Below are 24,184 nucleotides of genomic sequence, written 5' to 3'. Positions count from 1 at the left end.
CACTCTTATCAGTGTCTGTCCTTGGATCAGCCCTGGAGGTTTCAGGAAGAGTCATCGCCCAGAGGTACAACTCTTGAGTGTACCTGCCAGACATGGCAGGTGGCGGATGTAAACCCCTCATTCTCAGCCTGGTTTGGGGTTGGCAGCCAGAGTCTGGGATTGAGAGGAAGCACAGCCTACATAGATTCGCTCAGCTACTCAGAAGTCCCACTGACAGCATTCTAAACCTGTCCTGTGTTGATAGACCTGATTCCTATAAAAAGTTGCTCTAGAATTGAGGATGTTTTGTCTCCTCTGAGAAAGAGGTGTGCTTTCTTCTCTAGGACCTTGAGACCATGTGGCTGTGCTTTCTGATTGGCTCTGGCTGCTGGGAGAATGTGCTAGTTGCTGTCTTTTAGGTCCTCATGTCCTAAGCTGATGTTGTTTCTTTATGTGTCCTTTATGAGAATTCTGTGTGTCTTCCTGCTGGAGGGAGTTGGGACAGTAGGGGGAGAATGGGGTCTGGAATCTCGTGCCCAGCCCTCCCAAGCACTAACACTCCCATTTGTTGGCAGCCCTACGTGCCCCGGATTCTGAACAGCTCATCCTCAGAGAAAACAGCCCTGTCTCCACAGCAGCAGACCTATGGTGCCATCAACAACATCAGCGGGACTGTTGCAGGGCAGTGTCTGGCACAGAGCCCAGAGGACAGTGTGGCAGCTGCTGACCAGGAGGACTGAGAGCTGGGGAACTGCTGGGCTGGTCCAGGCTCAGGGCCCTGGGGAGTCAGGAGGTGAAGAGACACAGGTGGAGAGGTGGCTGGCCCTCGAGCTCAACCAAGTTTAGGACTTCTTTCCACCTGCTTTAAGCACAGCCAGTCTAAAGAGATGAAAGCAGAAAGGGGCTCTGGCCCTTGGCTGAGCAGGGAGGCGGGACCGCCATCAGGTGGGATTCTTTTGGGCGCAAGTGCAGACCTGGACTCTCACTTGCTCGCCTGAGGTTCTATTTCTTTCCAAGTCCCCCTCCTGCACAAGCGCCCAGCTCTGTGGCTGGGATGATGGCCCTGGTGATTTTTAGCAGGATCATGTGTTGAAACTGTGTCCCTCCAACCCACGAGTGTGGTGACAGAATCAAGCAAGAGGGGGCTGCACCGTGTGGAAGACCTTCTCCCTCTGAGCATCCAGACACTGCCCACCCCTCTCCGGGCACACACACATACCACCGATAACCAAAGAGGCTGCAGCAGCCACAGGCCTGAGATGGGTTTCTGATGGTGATCCAGGTCCATCCCAGCTTCCCCTCACGGGTACTGGACCCTTCCCACCCCTGCCCCCACCCCAGGAGTGAGTTGCAGGAAGCAGGAGGGTAGTAGGCCAGCACCAGGCTGCAGCAGGCTTCTCCACATCCCTACCAGGGTTATTTTTTTTTTTTTTCATGTTGCCAGTGACATAGTGGCTGGGTCGGGGTCACCTGGAGTGGCAGGGACCATGAGGACCACTAATAAAGTGCCCATTCAGCCAGACTGCAGAGATCTAGCCTTCCCTGCCTCTTCACATCCAGTGCATGAGGCTCCATCTGAAGCCCTTGATTCCATCTGTCTGTTCCCTCCAGAAGGAACAGTGCTCAAGGCCTCCTTGAAGCCAAGAGAGAACTATACCCACAGAAGGAGGGGCGCAGCCTCTTGCCTTTCCCAACCAGACCCCATGGCTGCAAGGCTTCTTTGGGCACTTGCTGGAGAAGCTGCCTCCAGGGGGCGCCAGAGGCACAAGCCTGCATGATGGGTGTGGGTGGGGAGAGCTGGGAGGCTGCCTCCAATCGCTGAAGCAGGCAGTGAGGGTCCCCAGTAGTCACTTGGCCTCGCTGCCTCTGCTCTGAGCTGCCCCTGGCGGGGACCCGGATGGGCAGAGTGGCCTCTTGGTGCCCCCAACAAGAGTGGAATGGGACATCGCCCCAACACAGGCTGCAGGCTTGCCAGCTCGGTGGGAAGGGGCACCCTATGTGGGATCGGGGCTCAGCAAGTCACTTGTTCCAGCCACTCTCAGAAGAAAAATCATTTTTCATCAAAGCCATGTTGCTTAGCAAGCGCAAGTGGGGAGTTTGCGTGGAAGGGTGAGCCTGGGGTCCCAGCATGGGCAGGGGACGGCAGCAAACACATTCCTGGGGACAGGGGCATCTCTCCCCACAGAGGACCAGAGATAGGGACTGGGCTCCTTGCCAGCCCCACTGCTACTGGGAGCTGGGCTGCGAGACCAGGGACTTCTCTGTAAAAGGGCGGGTGTCAGGAGGGAGCCTGCCATGCTAGGGCAGGGGCTGCCGGGGAGGTGACAGCCAGGTCCGGCGGGGTCACTGCCGCTCCTGCAGCCCCACGAACTTGCGGATGTCCTGGGCGAGCAGCTCTGGCTCCTCAAAGGCGGCAAAGTGGCCCCCACGGGGCATGTAGGAATAAGAGATGAGTTTCGGGTACTTGGTCTTCACCCACTTTTCTGGCAAGTGTATCAGCTCACAGGGGAAGGCAGCAAAGCCCGTGGGCACGTATACCTTCAGCCTGGAAGAGACGGAGATCTCACTGAGGGGGAGGCCGGGCCGGCTCTCCCGCACAGCCGGGGTTCAGGGAGCTGGGGGGGGGGGTCAAATTCGCTCAGCCACATGGATCCATAAAAGGACAGACCTAGGTTTTAAGCACCCACCTCAGCTCCAACCCCATTAGGGCCCTCTTTTCTGGAAGTGCTGCCCCAGCTGGAAAGTGTGGCTGAGGTGGGAACAGAATCCACCTCCCACCTTTGCTCCTTTTTCCCTTTGCTGCTGCCTGAGGGTCTCCCTATGAGATTTGGCAAGGGGTTCCCGAACCATTGTGCCACCTAAGGCTAGCCTTGGCCCTGGGGGAGCCCCTGCGGATGTTTGGGGACCAGGCCTGGCAGCAAAGGGAGCTGCTGTCTCCCTCCATTAGCTTCTGTCTGTGAGCTAATTCTAAAGAGAGGCCCCCCTCCTTTAAATTGTGTTCCTGTTCTCCGCACCTGGTGTGCACCCAAGGCTTGGCTGCACTTCTCCATATCAAATGTCCTCCTCTGAGTCCAAGCAGGCCACCCCCCTGCTCTCTGTCTCAGGGGCACCCTCCCCAGAAGCCCCTTTCCGGGCTCAGCTGGACTTACGTCTCATGCTTATTGACCTGCGCCAGGTTCTCCTTGTAGAAGCGCTGGGAGGAGGTGATGGTGCCCGTTGTCCAGTAGAGCATGATGCCCGTCAGCAGGTCGTCCAGGGAGAACTTCCTGGGAGAGCAGACAGGAAGGCCACGCTCAGTGCCAGGAGCGCCTGAGAGCCGCCACTTTCAAGCTATGTGTCAGTGCTGTGCCCACCTGGCACGCCTCTTGGGGCCTCACCGCCCACTCAGTGACCTTATTTCTCCCTGTGCTACAGGCAGGCCTGGTCCAAGGTCACCAGTCACCGTGAAGACAGGTAATGTAGAATGATGAGCACGTACAAGGCAGCCTGTCATCCTGGGTGGTATCAGCCAACCCCCTCCCTGACCTGCCTGCAAAGGTTCAGGCCAGATGGGAAGAAGCAGGTGTGGTCAACCGAACCAGAAGCTTGGCTGGTCACCGCTGGGTGGTCTGTGCGGAGGGTGCTGCAGCCTCTGCTCAGCCCACCCCTCAGTGCAGGCCCACCCCTGACCGGTCCTGAGCAGAACCTGGTGTCCGGGCAGCCTTTGGGACCCTGGCACCAGGAGAAGCAGGCAGGGTCAGCAGCTGCTGGGGCATTTGTATTCACCAGCCCCCAGCTTACCTCCTGCCAAACCTGTGTCACCCCAGGAAGGAGCCATGGGCCCTGCAGAGACCCTCCCCAACATGCTCAGCACAGGATACCCCTTTTCTTCTCTAGGCTGGGAACTGCTGAGCAGGTGAAGCCCACCCAGACTGCAGGGGCCCCCACTCCGGGAGGAAATAATCATTTGGTACCTGTTGTTAGAGCACGCGGCCTGTGGACTCTGGAAAGCTCCACACCCTCTCCGGCCCGCCCGCCCCTTGGGCCGTCGCCCTCTCCAGTCGGTGCGGGCCACTCAGCCCAGCCTGCGTCCACAGCCCGGAACTCTCCATGACCTCCCCCTCTGCCCATGTCAGCGGCTGCGACCCATGGGCCATGCCTCCTGGGCCTCCATTTCCTCACTGCTCTCCCCAACTCATCCTCCACTCGCCAGCCTCTGTCCTTGTCTCCTGGAATAACCACCCACCACTCCTCAGCCCCTCTAGTTTCCCTGACATGTACTCACCCCTTCAGGGTCTTTTTCCTGGGGGCCCTCTGCCACCTTGAACCCTCCTACAGCCCACAGACCCAAGGGGACTCCAGCCCTCCTGACAGCCGTGCTTACCAACCTCAGTTGCCACGTCCTCAGAGGGTCCCAACAGCTGTGTGACCACCCACAGCCTCCCGCGCACCCACCTTCCTCTGTGAGGAAGTCTAAGTTCATGGAGCAGCCATCTCTAACTGCCCCTCCCCCCTCACCCCCCAGGCCATTCCCTGGTTGATTCCTGATTCGGGGCTCAGGGGGAGCTGTTGCTCCCTTGTCCTGAGTCCTAAATCCCTCCACCTGCCTCTTCAGGCCCAAACGCCCCTCACCTCCCACATTGTCCCCAGGCCTTCCCTCCCTCCCTCCCCTGCTCTCTCTCCCATGCCTCCTCACTCTGCGCACCAAATATCCTTGCTGCCCAGGCCTCGTGGGGAGGGTCTTCTCCCTAGGTCTGTCCTCCCAGACTCTCTTCTGGAGCCAGTAAGGCTCCTCCCAGCACCCCTGGACGCTGCTCTGCTGTGCTCTGTCTTGAGGAGATCTGCCCTGAGACTCCAACTACTAACTCACCGAGAACACAGTGGGAAGAGCTGCTCCAATTCGACCCCTCACCTAAAGCTCCAGATCTGTGAGCCCAGCTACCAAGTGGACACCCCTGCCCGGGCATCCTGCCAGCATCTCCCACTCGGCCTGTCCGTGACAGAAACCAGCTCAGCCTCTTGGCATCCCTTCCAAGCGCACTGCCTTTGCTCCTATATATCCACCCCATACTCGATGCCTGGACTAAAGAACATTTGCTGCTCCGCCTGCAAGGCTCCTCAGCTCCAGGCAATGAGCTGAGTTGATTTGGCAGAAGCCAATTTGCCAAAAAACAGTCAAAGGTCAGTTGGCTAAGTGTACTTGTTTGCTTCAGCTATTTAGATACAGTTGGTCAATCATATTTTTATCCTCAGAACTGCAATCTAAGGAATGTTCAATTCACCTCTGCCCTGCTCCCAACTAGTGCAGCCTGAGACAGGAGCAGAGAAAGGAGAATCTGAGGGGCACAGGAGGGGGACAGAAGAAGGTATTAATGTTAAATATGAAAATAAAGTAAGAAAAGAGGCTTCTCAGAGACAACATCTTCATAAGACACCTTCGTATTCAGGGATTATATTTCTCTTAGCCCTCAGTCCCTCGTCTCTGAAATGCTAGATCTCTAGCCATGGCAGCATGAAGCAGGGATAGAGATAAAATGAACATTTTCAAAACGCAGTTTTGATAACAAAATTAAAACCAGTCAATGAAAGTTGAACAGTTACAAGAAGCACTTACACTTGGGAACTGGCTTTTAGCGAGTTGGCCAAGTGCTTCCACCTCCCCTGCAGCTCCAAGCACAGCTTGAAAACTACCACAGCAACCATTTCTACCCTCCTGCAGCTAGCGATCTTTCTAGAACACAGATCTGATCATGTCTGTCTGCTGCTCAAAGCTTTGGTTCTCCAGGCACGCAGGTGGGCAGAAACTGCAGGGGGCAGCCCGCGGGCAGTCTGGTTGGCCTCATACCCGGTTCCAGGTATTCGTGTGCAAGGAGCAGGGCCAGACCCCTTGCCAAGGTGCTCTTAGTGGCATCCCATCAACCCTTGGGTGCTGCCCTGTGTGGGACTGGGGAGACAGATCCCATGAGAGGCTCTTCGAGGATCCATCTGTAGGTCTGGCCCCATTGTATTTACGCCAGCCTGGGGACAAATTACCCCTTCCAAGTACACCATGCATTTTAATCAATCCAACTTCTGCTTCTGCTTTTCTCTTTGCCTATATTCCCTTCTTCCACCCTTTCCACCTGGCAAACTCCTATTCATCCTTTAAGGCCCAGGTCAAACAGATTCTCCCAGTCATTTCCCCTCCCTGTCTCTTAAAGCGAATCCCCCTTTCTCTGAGCCCCCACAGTCCTTTGCATGTATCTTTAAGAGTTCATTTCATCAGACAACTATTTGTGGAGCACCTACTATATGCCCACCTTTACCAGCTGGTGGCTGAAATGGTAAAGAACCTGCCTGCAATGCAGGAGACCTGGGTTCAATCCCTGGGTCAGCAAGATCCCCTGGAGAAGGAAATGGCAATCCACTCTGGTATTCTTGCCTGGAAAATTCTATGGACAGAGGAGCCTGACAGGCTACAGTCCATGGGGTCTCAAAGAGTTGGACATGACTGGGTGACTTTCACTTCACTTCACTTAGGACATGCTCAGCGCTGTTTTAGGTGCTGGGCATGGCTTAGACCAAGTCCCTACTTCCGGGGCCAGATCCATACACTCCTTCTCACATATTAGACACTGGTGCTCTGAGTGTCTCTGAAGGAGTAACAAAAGGGCTGGGCCCTGGAGCAGGTGGATCAGGGCCAACCTTGATGAAGCTCGAATCAGGCCAGGGACCTGGGAATCATGTACTGTACAGGCTGCAGCCCTTAAGGTTCCAGGAGACAGGATGGCCTCCCCACATTTTCTGTAGCAACCCTGTAGGACCAGCTTCCAAAAATGATGCAGGCATACAGCCATGATGTCAGGCTCGTCCAGGATTCGGGAGGGACCGTCCTTGGGCTGCTCTCATGTCTTAGTGACAAAGAGGCTCTTGCTGCCCTCCGGACTCCTTGATCCCAGGAGGCTGTTTAGCAAACAGAACTGTCTTGAGCCCTGCATTCTATTTTTTGTATCTCCATTGCGCGGCTAGACCTCTCTGGGCCCTAGCTTTCTCATCCAAAAATTGGGGCTGGGTTGGTCACAGGCTGAGGATCTGTGGGACACCCGACAACAGATGGAGCTCGATGACGATCCCACTCAGAGCAACCAGAGATGAAATCAGTGAGAAGGGAGGCGGGCGAGGAAGGTAAGCCGACAGCAGGCAGGGGTGGATGGGGTCTTACCTCTCCAGGCCTCCATCCTCCAAGTCTCGGAATTCTGAATTGGTCCAGGTAGAAAACTTCTCTAGAATATAGGCAGCCAGTCCCACAGGAGAGTCATTCAGAGCACAGCCTGGTGGGGGAAGAAGCAAGGGAGCGACTCAGGGCTGGGACCAGAGAGCTTGCCAGCAAGAGGGGCGGTGCTGGCCCCACAGAACAGCAGTGTGGACAGGAAGCCTGTGTCAGAGCACAGCTCTGCCCTGACTCTTGGGGTGCTCCTGCACCTCACTTCCTTAACCCTGGGCCTTGGAATCCTTACCTGACAAACAGGGATAATACCTCACCCACTACTTCATTGATATCCATATGCTATATGGGCAGCTTCCTTTAAACCAAAGACTACGACTCCAGGTTTTGTAGGATCCAAATGAGAAATATATATAAATGCTGTTTTTAAAAAGTGGTTTTTGTTTTTTTTTTTCGTTTCTATTCTGTGATTAGTGAAAAATTAGAAACAACCCAAAAGCCCAAAATAGGGAATCAGTTATAAATAAATATTGATCCACTCATAGGCCCAACGATAAAGCAAGCATTAAAAATGGGATGGATGGGGCTTCCCTGAATGGTGAAGAATCCGCCTGCCAATGCAGGAGACGCGGGTTCCATCCTTGGTCCAGGAAGATCCCACATGCCAAGGAGCAGCTAAGCCTGCGTGCCACAACTACTGAGCCTGTGTTCCAGAGCCTGGAAGCTGCAACTACTGAGCCCACGTGCCACGCTCCTGAAGCCCGCATGTCCTAGAGAGCCTGTGCGCCGTAGTGAGAGAAGCCACCAGAACAAGCCTGCACACCGCAACCAGAGAGGAGCGCCGCCCCCCCCCCCCCCCCCCCCCCCCCCCCGCCGGCCACGATTAGAGAGAGAAAAGCCCGCAGAGCAAGGAGGACCCAGCACGGCCCAAAATAAATAAAACTGTTCTTTAAAAAAGAAATCCTTTTTAAAAACGACATGGATGGATCTCACAAGTAAAATATTCAGGTAAAGAAGCCAGACTCAGAAAAGCACCTATTGGAGGATTCCAAAGCATACAAAGTATAAAAAGCAGCAAAAGCAATCTATCTGTCAGGTCAGGAGGGTGGCTGCCCTGGGAGTGGGGGGCAGTACCCAGAAGAGGGTGCAGGGGGCTTTTGGGCTGGTGGGTCACGCTCTGTTTCTTAAATGAATGCTGGTTGTATGGACAGATTCCATTTGTGAAAATGCATCAGTCAAAATGTTAGCCAGTTCTTCTGAAGGCCTGGGAGAGGAGAAGTAGGAAACAAGAGGTTATAGGTGATTGTCTTTTCTGTTTTGTGCTTTTTTGCATCTTTCGATCTTTTGACATTGAACATGGGTTACTTTTATAATCAGAGGGAGAAAACTGGTTCTATAAAACACTGTTCTTATTACCGTGAGCTGCCCAAGGTGTGTGAGTATGGACTGTCATGGAAACTCTAAAAGACCATGGCAAAATAATTCCTGGGTGTCCTCTGACTGGGGTTCAAGGAGTTTCTAGCGGACCCTTCTGATATCATATGACTGTAAAGGGAGCCTTTCTTCCCTTGTCTTACAGATATTTTACAGGTCTGCAAATTGTTGAAAACTAATAGTAATGCAAGTGAGTCTAGTTCATAGAGAAGCAAGTGAATTTCTATTCACAAGGTTAGAAAAAATTTTAAGTTTTTTAATCTATATGAGATGTTGGTTGTAAACTTATTGTGGCAATCATTTTACAGAAGATATAAGTCAAATCATTATGCTGTACACCTTAAATGTATACAGTGCTGTATGTCCATTATATCTCAGTAAACCTGAATAAAAAAAAATCCAGTGGAGATATACTTGATTATTACCCTGTAGATTTTGACAAGTTTTGTATCTATTAGCCAATTTATTTTAGTGTTCCTAAATGCCTTTGAACTGTTCTATTTTGCATGTTACTAGTTGCTTTAGTTAGTTGAATAAAATTTTGACATGTGTTCATTTATTTTTATGATTTTATCTTAAAAAAATTTTTTTTTAGAATTTGGAAATTACTTTATTGACAGAGATACATAGTATGCCCCTCCACATTAGTATAGCTATATGATTGATACCTTAAAAAAAATATCCCTTAACAGGGCCCTGATGGCAGAAGCTCCATCTGTGCTGCCTTCCCTCACCGAATTGGGGAGCTCTCCCAGCCCTGGGGCACCCCCCCTCTTCCCACAGTCCCAGAACTGATAAACACTAGGCTTTGTCTTACCCCCTCCTCTGTCCATCTCTAGGCTTCTCCCTGTAGAACTCATGGGTAGAGAGACCAGGGGTCAAAGTCACTAGGAACGCTGATTCTGCTCAGTGAAGCTGTTCAGGAATTTGGCCAGGCAGCGTAAGGGTGGAAAGAGCTCTGAGTCCCTCACAAGAGGTTTTCACCCCACGAGCAGTGTTCCCAGGGTAGGTGAGGCTGCCCCCGCTGGTTGGGAGCCTTGCTGAATGGATTGGATGTAACCTCACCCCCACCCCCCACCGCTGAGCCAGGTGCCTTGCGCCTGCGCACTCACCCACAGTGTCCGGCTTGGTGCTCTGGATGTGCATGTAGCCGCTCTCCCTCAGTAAGCTGAAGAAGATCTTCTTAAAGGGGTATATCAGCTCCATGTCTCTCTCGGTATAACCGAAAAGCCCCCCGAAACACCGTCCCAGAGGAAGGGTCAGGGTGTAGAAATTTCTTAAAATCAAAGCCATGTTCAAGTGCAGGCCCTTGATGTGGCTGGGGGCAGAGAAGGGTCAGGTGAGCCTGGGTGCCATCAAGGACGGGGAAGTTGGGGGGGAGATGGAGGAGGAAGCAACCACAGAGCTGGGGAGCACAGGGCCAGCCCCCATCAGCAGCTGCCCCCTCGGGTGACCACATGAGGTGAAGGAGCAGGCTGGGGAGAAAATACAGGTTCTACAAAGTTCTGGTCAGCTCTCTTCCAGGACTTGGTCCATCAGAAAGGTCTACTCCCTGACTGTCCCCCTCCTCTAGCTGGCTCTCCCTGCCTGGGAAGCTGGCCCAGAGTCACCAGTCCTGTGTGACACCAGAGGGAGGGAGGATCTGTGTTGAACTGCCCCAGGCAGAGCTGAGTGACAGGGACCCTCCCTTATCTCCCCTGGGCCCACAAACGTCCCGCCCGCGTGGCCGCTGTGCCGAGCCTCAGACACTTCCCAACCTTCCTCCCTACGCAGACATTCACCTCTCACGGGCTATGCACACACACCTGCATACATACACAGAACGCCTGACAGCCACCCTCACCTGGGCACTAGCTGGGCCATGTTGGTGCAGATCAGGGCCCCCCAGTCCCCGCCTTGAATATAGAATTTCTGGAAGCCCAACCGCAGCATCAGCTTATAAAAGATCCTGGCAGTGGCCACTGTGTTGAAGCCTGGTTGTTAAGGGGAGAGAAGAATCATGGGAGGTCACACCTTTGGTCCTGCCAGAGACCTTTGCGATTTCTCACCACCACCCCCCTCCCCGCCCACCCTGCCCTAGGCTGAGGGGAGAGCAGCTCAGAGTGGGTGAGAAGGAATCCTGGGGCCCAAGGGTGGGGTGCCCAGTGCCCAGAGGCAGTGCTCCTGGTGCTAGCCCGGGTGCAGGAGACGGTGAGGCCAGCCCTGCTGAGGGTCCATGGGTCCACACTGTGTGCAGTGCTTAGTCTGCCTTGCTGGCCCAGAATAACACAGAGTCCAGATGTGGACCCGCCCCGAGTGGGCAGCTCCCAAGGACACGAGCATCCAGGCCCTGAGCCCACTCTGGACAGTCATGACTCTGCCCGGTCCCTGGCCCGCCACGCCCCTCAAATCCTGAGAAGACACACTGGCCCTTTGGCAATCAAATCATCCCCATTGCTTCTCTTTCCTCAGGGCTCAGACCCTCCCCTCCCCCCAGCTCCCTCAGGCTCTGAAGGAAGCCGGCTCCCCACCCTGGGGCAGGTGCCCGGCCCGCAGCAGCCCCATACCCTTCTTGGAGGATGCCTCGGAGAAGCCGTAGCCAGGAATGGATGGACAGATGACTTCAAAAACATGCTCATCACTCAGGCCATGGTTCTTGGGGTCAGTCAGGAGCGGGATGATCTTATAAAACTCGTAGAAGGAGCCAGGCCAGCCGTGCACCATCAGCAAGGGCTTTGGGGTTTGGCCGGAGGGGAGGTTGGGGGGCTTCACGTGGATGAAGTGGATGTCCAGGCCTGGGGAGACAGGACACAGCCAGGGCTGGGGGAGAGGGCCCTGTGGTGGGGGAGGCTGCTGTCGCAGCTCTCGGGGCAGCCAGTCAGGCTTTGCGCCCGCCTGAGCGGGACCATGCTGCTGCCACCCCGGGTGCCCCATGGGTGCTGACCACAGTCACCACCAGTGGCGCTGGTTGAGCGCTTACACTGAGCTCCAGACCCCCCAGGGGGCTTACTCCCAACCACCTGCAAGTGATGGACTGCTGTGGCCCTGCAGGTGAGAACGTGAGCTGTCTGTGAGGCTGGGCCAGGCTGCTCTCAAACTGCTGCTCGTGGCAACGCTCAACGTATTCACTGTTTAATAATTTACAAATTGTGGAGGGGGCAGGTAGCCCTATATATCCAGCAGTAGAGAATGAAACCAGAGAAGGCAATGGCACCCCACTCCAGTATTCTTGCCTGGAAAATCGCATGGATGGAGGAGCCTGATAGGCTGCAGGTCGCTAAGAGTCGGACACGACTGAGCAACTTCACTTTCATTTTTCACCTTCATGCATTGGAGAAGGAAATGGCAACCCACTCCAGTGTTCTTGCCTGGAGAATCCCAGGGGTGGGGGAGCCAGGTGAGCTGCCGTCTATGGGGTCGCACGGAGTTGGACATGACTGAAGTGACTTAGCAGCAGCAGCAGCAGAGAATGAAACAAATTATAGTTTAACAGTACACTGTAAGGGACTTCCCAGGTGATGCTAGTGGTAAAGAATCTGCCTGCCAACACAGGAGATGCAAGAGACCCAGGCTGGGAAGATCCCCTGGAGGAGGAAATGGCACCTCACTCCACTACTCTTGCCTGGAAAAATCCCATGGACAGAGGAGCCTGGTGGGCCACAGTCCACGGGGTTGCAGAGAGTCAGACATGCCTGAGCTATGATCACACAGTACACTGTAATACAGTAGAGTCCCTGTAATACAATAGAGTCATCTAAAATGACAGTGTCCGTGTGCATTGAATATGGAAATCAGTCCTGTATATGTTGCTAAGTAGTAAAAGCAAACTATGAAGCCAGATCCATGGTATGACCCAATTTCTGTAAATACTTACATGTATGCATATATTTATATGGTGTGTATAGGAATTTTAAAGTCTGAAAAGATAAACTACAAAAATGTAAAAAGTAGTCCTTTCTGAGCAATAGAATTTCAAGCAAATCATAGTCTTTTTTGTGGTTGTATAAACTTTAAAATTTTTCTACAATGGACATATGCATAACTTTTTTTTTAAGTGGAGAAAATTATTTTAAGGTAGAGTGCTGGGCATTGAAACAGCACCCTGGCCAAAGATGGGTGAATGGATTCCAGGCACCCCCCGCTCCCCCCGCCTCCGGAGTCCCTTTGAGAACAGTCTCTTCCCAAGCAAGTGGGTGTTCATAGCAAACACGGCCAGGGAGACTATCACACCTCCACCATGAGGGCTGGCATTGACAGCAAGGTCTGTGGTTTATTCACTCTACAAATAATACGTGCTTTCTGTAGGAAACAGAAAACAAAGATAAATCAAAAGCCGGGGGCGGGGAATCACATGTAATCTCATGATCTGAAGAGAACACTGTGTTACCTGTCCAACATTTTAAAATAATTTTTTAATTTGGGGACAATTTTAGATGTATAGAAAAATAGTGGAGCTAGTACTGGAAGTTCCCATATACCCATATTTAGTCTCCCCTACTATTAACATTTCGTGTTAGGATGCACATTTACTATAACGCATGAGCCAGCACTGATACGTTAATAACTAAAAGTTCATATTTTATGTATTCAGATTTCCTTAGGTTTTTTTTAAGTTTTAAGTGGTGGTAGGAACATTTAACACGAGACCTATTGTCTTCACAAAGGGTTTTTTTTTTGCCTGTTTTCCCACAGAGTTTTAAGTGTGTTGCACAGTGTACAGTGTTGCTATCTAGAGGTTCAGTGTCATTCAGTGGCTCCTTAGAATTCGCGTGTGTGTTGCGTGTGTGTATCCAGTCACTGAGTTGCGTCCAACTCTTTTGAGACCCCATGGACTGTAGCCCGCCAGGTTCCTCTGTCCATGGGTTGCCATTTTCTTCGCCATACTTAGAATTTACTCGTCTTGGATAACTGAAACTTTATACCCGGTAATTAGTAATTCTATAGCTCCCCACCTCCCAGCCCTTGGCAGCCACCATCCTACTCTCCGCTTCTATGAGCGCAACAATTTTAGATATCTCATATAAGCGGAATCATGCAACCTTTCCCCCTTCTGTGACTGGCTTATTTCACTTATCGTAATATCCTCGAGGTTCGTCCATGTCATCACATCTTATGAGATTTCTTTCCTTTTAAAGACTGAATAATACTGGTACATACACACATACAATGGAGTATTACTCAGATTTCCTTAGTTTTTACCCAGTGTCCTTTTTCTATTCCAGGATCCTATCCAGGACACCACGTTACATTTAGCTGTCAAGTCTCCTTAGGCTCCTCCTCGGCTGCGACAGTTTCATACGTTTTTAAAAACAGAGAACATAACTTGCCTTTAACAAAAATAGAACCCTACATACATTCTAATTTTGGAACCTGATTTTTTTTTTCCCACTTAACAATATATCCTGGGTGTCCTTCTATGCTGCTAAATTTAGTCCTAAAATTGACTTTAGTAGTTAATGTTAACTCCTTTGGAACACACAGATTCGTGTGAGAGATTATTTTTGATTCAAATTCTATCACATTATCATCTGAGTTTAAAATTAGAAAAAACACACATATACATCCATTCTGTATAGCAGTGTATACACAGGCGATCCCTGGAAGCATGTTATTTAACAAAAGCAGATGCTGTCCCTGGGGAGGGACGAGAGGGAGACTCTGTCTCCTTCTGTACTTTTTGAATTTTAAATATTGAAATTTTAAAAACTAAAAAAAAAAGTTAAAATTTGCCCTGTGGGTTCTCCTTCCCTTTGGGGTGAAAGCGTTCTCCTGGTCGCCCTATGGATCTGTGGTGCCTGTAGGATCTCTGTGCCCAGGCTGCCCAGGGTCAGAATTGAGGAGACAAACTGGGCTCAGAGGGCAGCCACGGGCTTGGTGAGGGGAGAGGGCAGTGGGGAGCAGCTGGTCACAGCTGAGGGCCAGTGCTGAAATAGTGGCCACAGGTGAAGGAGGAGGGGACAGGCTGGGACACCAGAGAGCCGGGTTCCAGCCCTGAACCTCCACTTCCCTGTGACTTAGGCGACTCCTCGCCCCCGCTGGGAGGTGGTGGCTCCCTGGAGGCCTCCGCGTGAGCGCGTGTGTATGCACGTGTGTGCAAGTCGTTTTGGTTGTGTCTGACTTTTTGCAACCCTACAGGCTGTAGCCGGCCAGGCTTCTGTGGCCATGAGATTCTCCAGGCAAGAATACTGGAGTGGGTTGCCGTGCCCTTCTCTAGGGGATCTTCCTGACCCAAGGATCAAACCCACATCTCTTATGCCTCCTGCACTGGCAGGTGGATTCTTTACCACTAGTGCCACCTGGGAAGCCCCCGAAACCCCTGCATGTCTCAGACTCTCTGAGAACAGAGACTGATCTGTAGCAGGACGTCCAGGACATAGCCTGGAGCCAGAAGCTCATCACAGAACAGGGAAGTGGTGGGGCCAAGAAGGCCGAATAAGGGGGCTAGTGGGGATGAGGAGAGAACGTCGAGGAGAGGTCACAGATCGAGCCGTGAGCAGCCGGGAGCACAGGGGTCAGTGCGGGAGCAGAAAGGACCCTGACAAGGCCTAAACGTGAGGGAGGAGGATGGCAGCAGAGAGAGTGAGAAGGGAGGTCCTCTCGGGCGAATTTCAGGCCAGGGAGTCAGGAAAAGAGACACACTGACACACACACATGCATACAATATGTGAGCAGTTAGAATTTTCCATTTATACGTATTCCTTGGGTGGAAAATTAGGAACCTGGGCAATTTCGACACTTTTCAGCCTTGGGAAGGTATATTCAACTTTTCTGAATATTTTTTTAAAGATAAACTTATATGGTACAACTGCTACGGAAAACAGTATTATAGTTCCCTCTAAAATTAAGCATAGAATTACTAGTTGACCCAGCAACTTCACTTCTGGGTATATACCCAAAGAACAGAAAACAGGAACATAAGCAGATATCTGTACATTCATAATCACAGCAATATTTTTCACAATAGCTAAAAAGCAGAAGCAACCAAAGTGTCCATTGACGGATGACAATGTGTGCCCTTATTCAAAATGTACCATTACTCAGCCTTAGGAAATTCTGACACATGCTACAATATGGATGAACCTTGAGGACATCATGCTAAGTGCAATAAGCCAGTCAAAAGGACACAGATCACATGATTCTACTCATGCAAGGTCCTTAGATTCAGAATTCATATTTAAGTTTACAGAGACAGAAAGCAGAATGGTAGTTTCCAGAAGCTAAGGAGAGGGAGAGAAACAGGAGTTAGAGTTGAATGACAAGAGTTTCAGTTTTTGCAAAATAAAAAAAGTTCTGAAGATAGAGGGAGGTGCTGGCTAGATAACAATATAAAAGTACTTAATCCACTGCGACATTACAGGTAGCAAGGTACACTTAATGCTTTCAATGGTCAACTTTATGTTATGTGTATTTTACTATGTGGGTGTGCTCAGTCGAGTCTGGCTCTTTGTGACCCTATGGGCAATAGCCCGCCAGGCTCCTCTGTCCATGGGATTTTCCTGGCAAGAATACCAGAGTGGGTTGCCATTTCCCACTCCAGGGGAATATTTTACTATAATTAAAAACAAATAGATAAATTTGTACAAATTAACAGCATGAGTTTGATTTTCTTAAACATTTCTATATCTGATTCTAAATCTGTGTTGGGCTAAAAAAATACTTTTTCACTATGGAAACTATTATCCCAAATTAACTTAGGTTGGGCTTCCCTGGTGGCTCAGAGGTTAAAGCATCTGCCTGCAATGCGGGAGACCTGGGTTTGATCCCTGGGTCGGGAAGATCCCCTGGAGAAGGAAATGGCAACCCACTCTAGGATTCTTGCCTGGAGAACTCCCATGGACAGAGGAGCCTGGTGGGCTACAGTCCACGGGGCCACAAAGAATCAGACATGACTGAGTGACTTCATTTTCATTTTCACCTTTCCAAGAACATTTTGAAGACAGCTTTCCTTCCAGGTGAAGTTGGGTGACAACTTATGATACTGTTGGGACAGGAGGTCTAAAGCTACAGAGACAGGACAGTTTTTATTCGAACCTTGACTGACAGCTTGGGCACCCTTAAACAGTCACAGTATCATAGACTCCAAAGCCTCAAGGAAAGGCTGAGTTGACTGAGGCCATGCCCCGATCTAGGTCTCATCTCCATCCTCTCAAAGATTGTTCCATCATTCAACTAGATGGTGCAATTCTTTGGTTTTTATTTATATGTTTTCCCATTTAGCTCAAAAGACCATTGGATTTGTTGGGATTTTGCATTATTTTTGCATCTGAGTGGGGTTATACCTTCCAAATACATCTCACTGACCAATAATCAAATTCTGGGTCTCCCGGCTTTATTTAAGTCCCAGTGTTATTTAAGTGTCTATGAAGGTCGTTTCTGTCATACACATCCCCCTCCAGCTGGTGTTTTGGAAACATACCTTCAATCTTAGTTTTGAAGTGAGGGTATTTGTTGAGAATCTCCACCTGCTTCCTCCAGTCAAATTCATTCCTCCAGTAGGAGATGATTTTCTTCAAATAGTTGGAGTTGAAACCATAGTGGAAACGACTGTCCTCCAAAGGTGGAGTTAAACGGACCCTGTCAATCCTCTGATGTAAGTCCTGGAGAAAATGTGAGACCCCAAGGAGAGGAGGTGAGTGGGGCAGAGCACAAGAGAAAGTTTGTTTTCAGAAGACAGAGAAAGTCCTGCAGCCACCAGACCCCATGCTACAGCAAAGACAAAGCAAAATTCCACCAGACGGGATGAGGAGGCTCCTGGCTTGCAGACATGTGCTCTGGGTCGTCAGGTTTATCCCAGAAGAAAGCTCCTGGCTTCCCAATGGTGGCTGTTCTCCAAGCATACAGTTTTCACTTTCAACTTCAGGTTACTTCTCATTTTTGTTTTTAAATGTATGAACAAAATGTGTTTTTAATTTATCGAGGCTTATATACAGCAAGGGGGGGCTTCCTAGGTAGCTCAGTGGTAAAGAATCTGCCTGCTAATGCAGGAGACGCAGGAGATCCCTGGGTTGGGAAGATCTCCTGGAGGAAGAAATAGCAACCCACTCCAGTATTATTGCCTGGAAAATCCTGTGGACAGAGGAGCCTTGTCAGCTACAGTCCATGGGGTCACAAAGAGTTGGACACAACTGAGCGACTAAGCACACAGCACACAGACGGCAGGGGGTGGCCAGCTTTTTTGTTTCTGTTGTTCTTTTGGCCAACTTTTTTCAAAAGGGCTAGATCATAAGTAGCTTAGGTTTTCTGAGCCGCAGCTAACCTACTCCGTTCTTGTAGGATGGAAGAAGTCATAGATGGTACATGGACAAATGGGAGTGACTGTGTTCTAATAAAACTTTACTTATGGGCACTGAAATTTGAATGCCAGGTAATTTTCATGTTACAAAGTATTATTCTTCTTTTGATTTTTTCCAACCATTTAAAAGTGTAAAAACTATTCTTAGCATGGGAGCTGTACTAAAAGCAGGGGGCAGACTATTATACATAAAATAGATAACCAACAAGGACCTACACTACAGCGCAGGGAACGCCACTCAATACTTTGTAATAACCTGTATGGGAAAGTGAAAATCGCTCAGTTGTGTCTGACTCTTTGCAACCCCATGGGTTGCACAGTCAATGGAATTTTCTAGGCCAAAATACTGGAGTGGGTAACCTTTCCATTCTCCAGGGAATCTTCCCAACCCAGGCATCAAACGCAGGTCTCCCACATTGCAGGTGGGTTCCAATCTGAAAAAGAATGGATACATGTAATATTCATAATTGATTCACTTTGTTGTACATCTGAAACTAATACAGCATTGTAAATAAACTATACTCCAACGTAAAATCAAAATTAAATTAAAAAAAAAAAAGAAGGCAGCAGAATAGATTTGCTGACTCTGATACCAGTGTTAAGTGATACACTATATGTGAGTATGTGTGTGTTAGTCACTCAGTCGTGTCCGACTCTTTGTGACCCCATGGACTGTAGCCCGCCAGGCTCCTCTGTCCATGGACTTCTCCAGGCAAGAATACTGGAGTGGGCTGCCACTTCCTTCTCCAGGGGATCTTCCCAGGGATCAACCCCGGGTCTCCTGCACTGCAGGGGGATTCTTCATTGTCTGCTCCTCTTCTCACCTGCTAGACGAGAAGCTCTTTGAGAGAAGGCTCTCTCTCTTCTTCCAAGTACTTGGCACTAGGTCTGCACACAGAAGGTGCTCCCATACCCACAGAATGAAAGAAACGATGGGTAGGGATGTCCCAGGTCCCACCCACCCTCCCGGTCCTGCTCAAGCCTGGCTCTCAGCTTAGCCTACTCCAGGGTCACACCTATCCCTCGTGATTCCAGCTGTGTGCGGAGGACGGGGCCCAGGCTTTGGCATTAAAAAGATCTGGGTCTAAATCTGCCAGCTTATTATCTCGGTCACTGTGCATCAACGGCTTTGGCTCTCTGAGCTTCAGTTTCTACATGACCGCAGTCACTGCACGTGATCACGGGGGGCTAAACGCACAGCAGGTGCCTGGCTGCAGCTGGCCCCGGGCCAGGCTCTCTGCGCTGCAGCTTTTTATGTCACCACAGCCTTGGTTTCACTCATGATCTCCACCCAGGCTCCAAGAAGGCCTCACTTCTGCCTTTAAGCTCATCCCCAGGGTTTCAGGTGGGGCACAGAGGAGGCAGAAACAGCTGCTCTCTGTGACCCTTAATGTAGATAGCTGGATTCAGCGGGCAGTTGTTTCCTCGCACGGGCACTACTGGGCCTTGGGAACCAGGAACATGGAGACAGAGGAGGGGGAAGGAGCAGAAGGGATGCGTGGGCAGAGTAGGTGAGTCCAGTGGGAGAAAAGCAGGCAGAAAGCAGCCCTAGAGGGACCACTTCGGAAGATCCTCCTTGGTGCCAGGCCCAGCCTGAGGCCCAACCCCAGATGGGGCCTCCCCGCCCTCCCCTCTGCTCAGCCGCCTGGAAAGAGGTGTCTTACGTTGATCTCCTCATCTGATGTTTCCACCTTGAATGGGCGGATGCTCTTATCCTCCCCAGCTGTGGGCCTCACCCCAGGCCCCCACCATCCATCTTCAAGGGGCAAAGTCTCCTCCTTGTCCTTGGAGACGAACCAGTAGATGACAAAGCCCAGCACTGAGGCGAGGAGTATTTCCAGCCACATGACTCCTGCAAAAGCAACAGCCCATCAACAACAGAGTCTGCCAGACGGCCCTTGACCTCTGGCTGGAAACGCCAGAATCCTGACTTCTTTCCCACCCAACCCTCGATTTTGTGTACTTTTGACATGAAAAATAACATCAGCATTTGTTGTTTAGTTGCTAAGTCCTGTCCAATTCCTGCCACCCCATGGACTGCAGCCCGCCAGGCCCCTCTGTCCATGGGATTTTCCAGACAAGAATACTGGAGAGGGTTGCCTTTTCCTTCTCCAGGGGATCTTCCTGACTCAGGGATCAAACCTACATCTCTTGGACTGGCGGGCGGATTCTTTACTGGTGAGCCACCAGGGAAGCCCAACTTAAGCATAGTATGGAAAAATTGGAAAACAATTGAGAAAGCCACAAAAATCACCATAATCCTACCAAGCTATGGAATTCATTAATCAGATTTAGAAAAGATGAAGCTGGGTTGGCTTCTGCATAGCCTTGGATGGTGGGCTCTGCATGTCTGAGGCCTCATGGTTCTCTGAGGGGGTCTCTTCCTCCAGACATTTCTGAGAAGCTTCTCTCCACTGTTGTGACATCCCTCCCCCACAGGAGTAGCAGGGACATCTCTGAGCGGCAGGCTCAGGAGAGAAGATAGAGTCACGCTTGCCCTTTGCTGTCTCTCCCTGAGAGGGGCCTCTCCTCAGGGTGTACATACAGGGCAAGTGGGGAGGTCTGAAGAGCTGGGAGGTTAAGTGCATCCGGGGTTGAGGGGAGTGTTCGGTGGCCCAAATGTGGGCATATATCTCAGCTGGTTGTCAACAGTTTTATTGAGATTTAATTCACATACCATGTAATCCAGTGGTTTTCAGTATATTCACAGATACATACAACCATATTCACAATTCGAGAAAATTTTCATCACTACAAAAAGGAACCCTGTACCCTTTAACTATTACCGGCACTAGTCCCCCACACCACCCTGGCCCCAAGCAGCCACTAATCTACCTTCTGTCTACAGACTTGCTTATTACATTTCATATAAACTCAGATGTTTTAATCATTTGTCTGACTCCCCTACTTTTTTCGCAAAAGGGTAAAAAAGAAGAGCTTAGTTCCTGTAAACCAGTATCAGGCCGACAATGGCTCGGCATTATCATCTAGCTATTTGTTTTGCACGTTTCCAAGGAAGTAACCCCCCTTCCCCTGAAGGTTCACAGTCAGAGAAGTGTGTGTGAATATGGGTTCCATCCTCAGGCCAGAGACCTTTGCAGAGCCACCTCCCAGGCCCAGCCCAACTGCCCCCTGGAAACCTGGGGCACGGGAAGGATGCCGCTACCAAACCCACCCCAGTGTGCCCTCTATCCACTGCTGGGGGCTTGCCAAGGCCCTGCGGTTTGCTCTGCCAAGAAAACATGCACAGGCTTCTCCCACTTCCCACAAAGAGATGCTCTGTCTCTGCCAGGGAAACCCCTCCCCTTTGAGAAGAGCCAGCTGCTAGTCTTTGTGTTATTCGAAGGCAGGGACTTTGAGGTGCTGGGGAGCATGTGGGAAAAGACGGAAGGCAGAGAGCAGAGCTGCCCTTGGCAGTAGGAAGAGACAGATGTGGTTCACTGGCCAGGTGGGTCATAACGTAAGAGTCTGGAGCTGGGAAGACAAGAACTGTGTCTATCCTAGTCCTTGCCCTGACCACAGTGCCCAGCATAACGTCTGGCAAAGAAAGGCATTTTGCCAATATGTGTGCAATCAACATATACAGTGGATGCAAATAAGATGTTGCAGGATGGGAGCTGCAGTCATGATGAACAAGGGGGTTAACTTTAATCTCCCAAGTGAATGATACACATCATCTTCCTTACCTGACTTCAGCACAGAGAGGTCAAGAGCACGCTTGTCACTTTCCGCTGGGTTATAAATGCCCTACTTTCCCTTTTCTGTGTTGAATTATCCCAGGGCTTTCACTTGTCCATGTGAACTCTGAGTCCTCACCCTTTGAGCAGCTCCTTGGGAAGCAGCCAGGGAAACAGAGTTGTGAAATACTGCACCCAGCTCCATGTTAGGAGACTGCAGGTGCCACCTTCACCCTCCACCGCCTTTTTACAATTGCTGGGTACTACCCACCTAGCAGATCTGATATGTGTGCAGAGAGTTATCTCCCTTGGACTTCGACAACAAACAGAACCATGAGCTAGAGTGTTGAAATGATCAGTATTCAGGCACTGCATCTAAACTCTGGGGACCTGGACAAGGGGCACCATGATGGGCCATGCTGGCAGAGCCCAGGGCAAAGTAACAGATTCAAGGAGAAAGTTTAAAGCCCTTTCTCTTGCACCTTAATTAAGATAATGAGAGTATTAGTTCTTGGTTCAAGGAAGGTACTTTAGTGCTATTGATCTCAGATTACAAAGCAAGTTTCACTGCAGCGTGTTAATTTGCCACCTATTAACTACCCTTTATTTATTAGCAGGTATTAAATGCACCTGAAGCAAGGCGCTCTAGGCTAGCCCAGTGTAACAGGCATTGACTGTCTGCTGGTGGGTTTTCAAGGGATGTGATAAACCGTGGCGCATGCAAATCCATCCACTAAAGAACCAAATTTCACTGAACTTTCTTTATCACTTAAGGTAAGAACCAGGGCAGGCAAGGCACTTGCCGCAAATCACATCGCACTTTCGAGGATTAGAATCTGTCGTCAAAGCATTCATTCCTGGGCTGTCGCTGGGTATGTTGCTCCTGCCACCCCGACCTACCCACACCATCTTATTTCCTCTCAGCATCCGTTTCCAGCCTCAAGCCTTCATACCTGCCCTTTGGGTCCCAGTCAGAGCACAGGCGAGCCACGACTGCACGGGAAGCTTCTCTCAGGTCAGAATATTTTTTCCCCCCAAATTAAATAATAATAAACAAGACCTTCCCCTTCCTCGCGCACTGGAGCAGCGGGTCCATAAGGAAGGAGGTGGTTGGTCCGCGAACTCCGAGAAGAGGCGGGGCCTATGAGTCCGACCAATCAGAGTTCAGCCCCCCCATCCTTAGGTTTAACTCTGCCCGCACTCTCCCAGGCCAGCGAGTGAAAGCCTAGACAGACGCTCACTGCCAGGGGCGTGGAGGGTCTCGGAGCGCTGAGGCTGCCCTCAGACCTCCGGATCTCCCCAGTCAGGGCTGCTGCTTTATTTAGAATATGAGGAAAGTGGAAGTCTGAGGCTCAGGAGAGACGGCGCCACTCTGCCTGTCCAGCTCTTTGTACAAAGCAGGCGATGGCGTGGAGCCAGCTGATAGCTCTCCTCCCCAGCGCGGGCTCTCTGGGGGTGGGGCCGGTTGAAGAAACATCGCTCACAAGGGGGAGAGGCACTGTTCACCGGGAAAGCCAAGGCCAACGGCACTCTGGCTGTCGCAGCCTAGACTGGGGGAGGGGGTGGCTCCAGGCAGTGACACAGCTTCCCACCCCATCCCCCAAGCCCCACCTGCAGGGGAAGAGAAGGGCTGCACCAGTCCAACTTCCCTGGGCCGGCCAGTCTCGCTAGTTTGGAGCCATTGAACAGCCAAGCTGAAGAGGAACTCAGCAACCTGAGCCCAGACCCTTCACTTCATAGCTGGGGAAACTAAGTCCAGGGGTGGCCATAACTCACCCAAAGCCATGTGGCCAGGGAGCAACACATCTGGGAAAAGAAGAAAAGGAGAAAAGAACCACTGTACTCCTGCCATCTATTGTAACTGGCCTAGGGCAAGGTTTCTTAACCTTGGCACAACTGACATTTTGGACCAGATAATTCTTAGTTAGTAGGCCTGTGCCTTGGAACAGCATCCCTGGCCTCTAGCCAGTAATACCACCTCCTCCCCAGTGTGGGATGGCATTACATGTCTCCAGATACTGCTACATGTTCCGTGGGGGAGAAATTGCCTTCAATAAAGTGGAGAACCCACACTGCGGGTCAGTGATTCAACTTCAGTATGTGTTGGATCATCTGAGGAGCTTGTTGAACAATTCAAGGGATCTGCGGTATGGGCAGAGAATCTATATTTCTAACTAATTCCCAAGCAGTGCTGCTGCTCATGGCCCATGGACCACACTTTGAGAACCCCTGCTCTAGACTGGATTATAAACTCAAAGAAGGCTGGCCGTCTGTCTTGCTCCCCAAGGTATCCCAGTGAACACTGAGCCCAGTTCTGGCAGATGCAGGAATCTCAACAGTTATTGAATAAACACTTGGGTCTGACCAAGGTAGGAGGGACTATGACCCTTCTACAGAATCAAGAGGCAAAGAGAAAATATCATTTTGAAGGTAACAGGTGAGCATTGCAGAGCCTCTCTCTGTACACAGACTGGTAAACTGGTCCCATGCAGAAAGCTGGATCCAAGTACCCTCCTGGTTATGGAGGAAGGGTGGAACCATGACTCCACATCCACAGAGTCCAAGATACCAGCAGAAATTTGAACTAAACGTGACAGCTCCAGAGAACCCTGCCGCCCCCCAGCCAGGCCAGTGAAAGTC

At 50.8% G+C, this 24,184-nt stretch overlaps 2 protein-coding genes across 7 annotated transcripts in view; one reads left to right on the top strand and one right to left on the bottom strand.

Annotated features, from left to right (window-relative positions):
- Positions 1–1,501, top strand: part of TMEM63A (transmembrane protein 63A) — a 37,011-nt gene extending 35,510 nt beyond the window's left edge. For all 4 annotated transcript variants that reach the window (XM_069545469.1, XM_069545467.2, XM_069545468.1 and 1 more), the window contains exon 24: positions 555–1,501. In XM_069545469.1, the coding sequence (XP_069401570.1) occupies positions 555–719 (165 nt within the window). In that variant the 3' untranslated portion in view covers positions 720–1,501. The remainder of the gene's footprint in view (positions 1–554) is intronic.
- A 516-nt stretch (positions 1,502–2,017) lies between these two features.
- EPHX1 (epoxide hydrolase 1) overlaps positions 2,018–24,184 on the bottom strand; it is a 38,159-nt gene continuing 15,992 nt past the window's right edge. For 2 of the 3 annotated variants that reach the window (XM_069545486.1, XM_069545484.2), the window contains exons 2-9: positions 19,532–19,719; positions 16,992–17,172; positions 11,143–11,370; positions 10,440–10,569; positions 9,709–9,914; positions 7,160–7,268; positions 3,129–3,245; positions 2,018–2,524 (exon numbers count right to left, since the gene is read on the bottom strand). In XM_069545486.1, the coding sequence (XP_069401587.1) occupies positions 2,323–2,524; positions 3,129–3,245; positions 7,160–7,268; positions 9,709–9,914; positions 10,440–10,569; positions 11,143–11,370; positions 16,992–17,172; positions 19,532–19,714 (1,356 nt within the window). In that variant the 5' untranslated portion in view covers positions 19,715–19,719 and the 3' untranslated portion in view covers positions 2,018–2,322. Of the gene's footprint in view, positions 2,525–3,128; positions 3,246–7,159; positions 7,269–9,708; positions 9,915–10,439; positions 10,570–11,142; positions 11,371–16,991; positions 17,173–19,531; positions 19,720–22,497; positions 22,987–24,184 lie in introns of those variants that run through there. The other variant, XM_069545485.2, reaches the window with a different exon arrangement.

This window comes from Ovis canadensis, chromosome 12 (assembly GCF_042477335.2).
Source record: "Ovis canadensis isolate MfBH-ARS-UI-01 breed Bighorn chromosome 12, ARS-UI_OviCan_v2, whole genome shotgun sequence".
Lineage (NCBI taxonomy): Eukaryota > Metazoa > Chordata > Mammalia > Artiodactyla > Bovidae > Ovis > Ovis canadensis.
The sequence above is the reverse complement of the archived record's forward strand: the minus strand, read 5'-3'. Positions and strand labels throughout refer to the sequence as shown.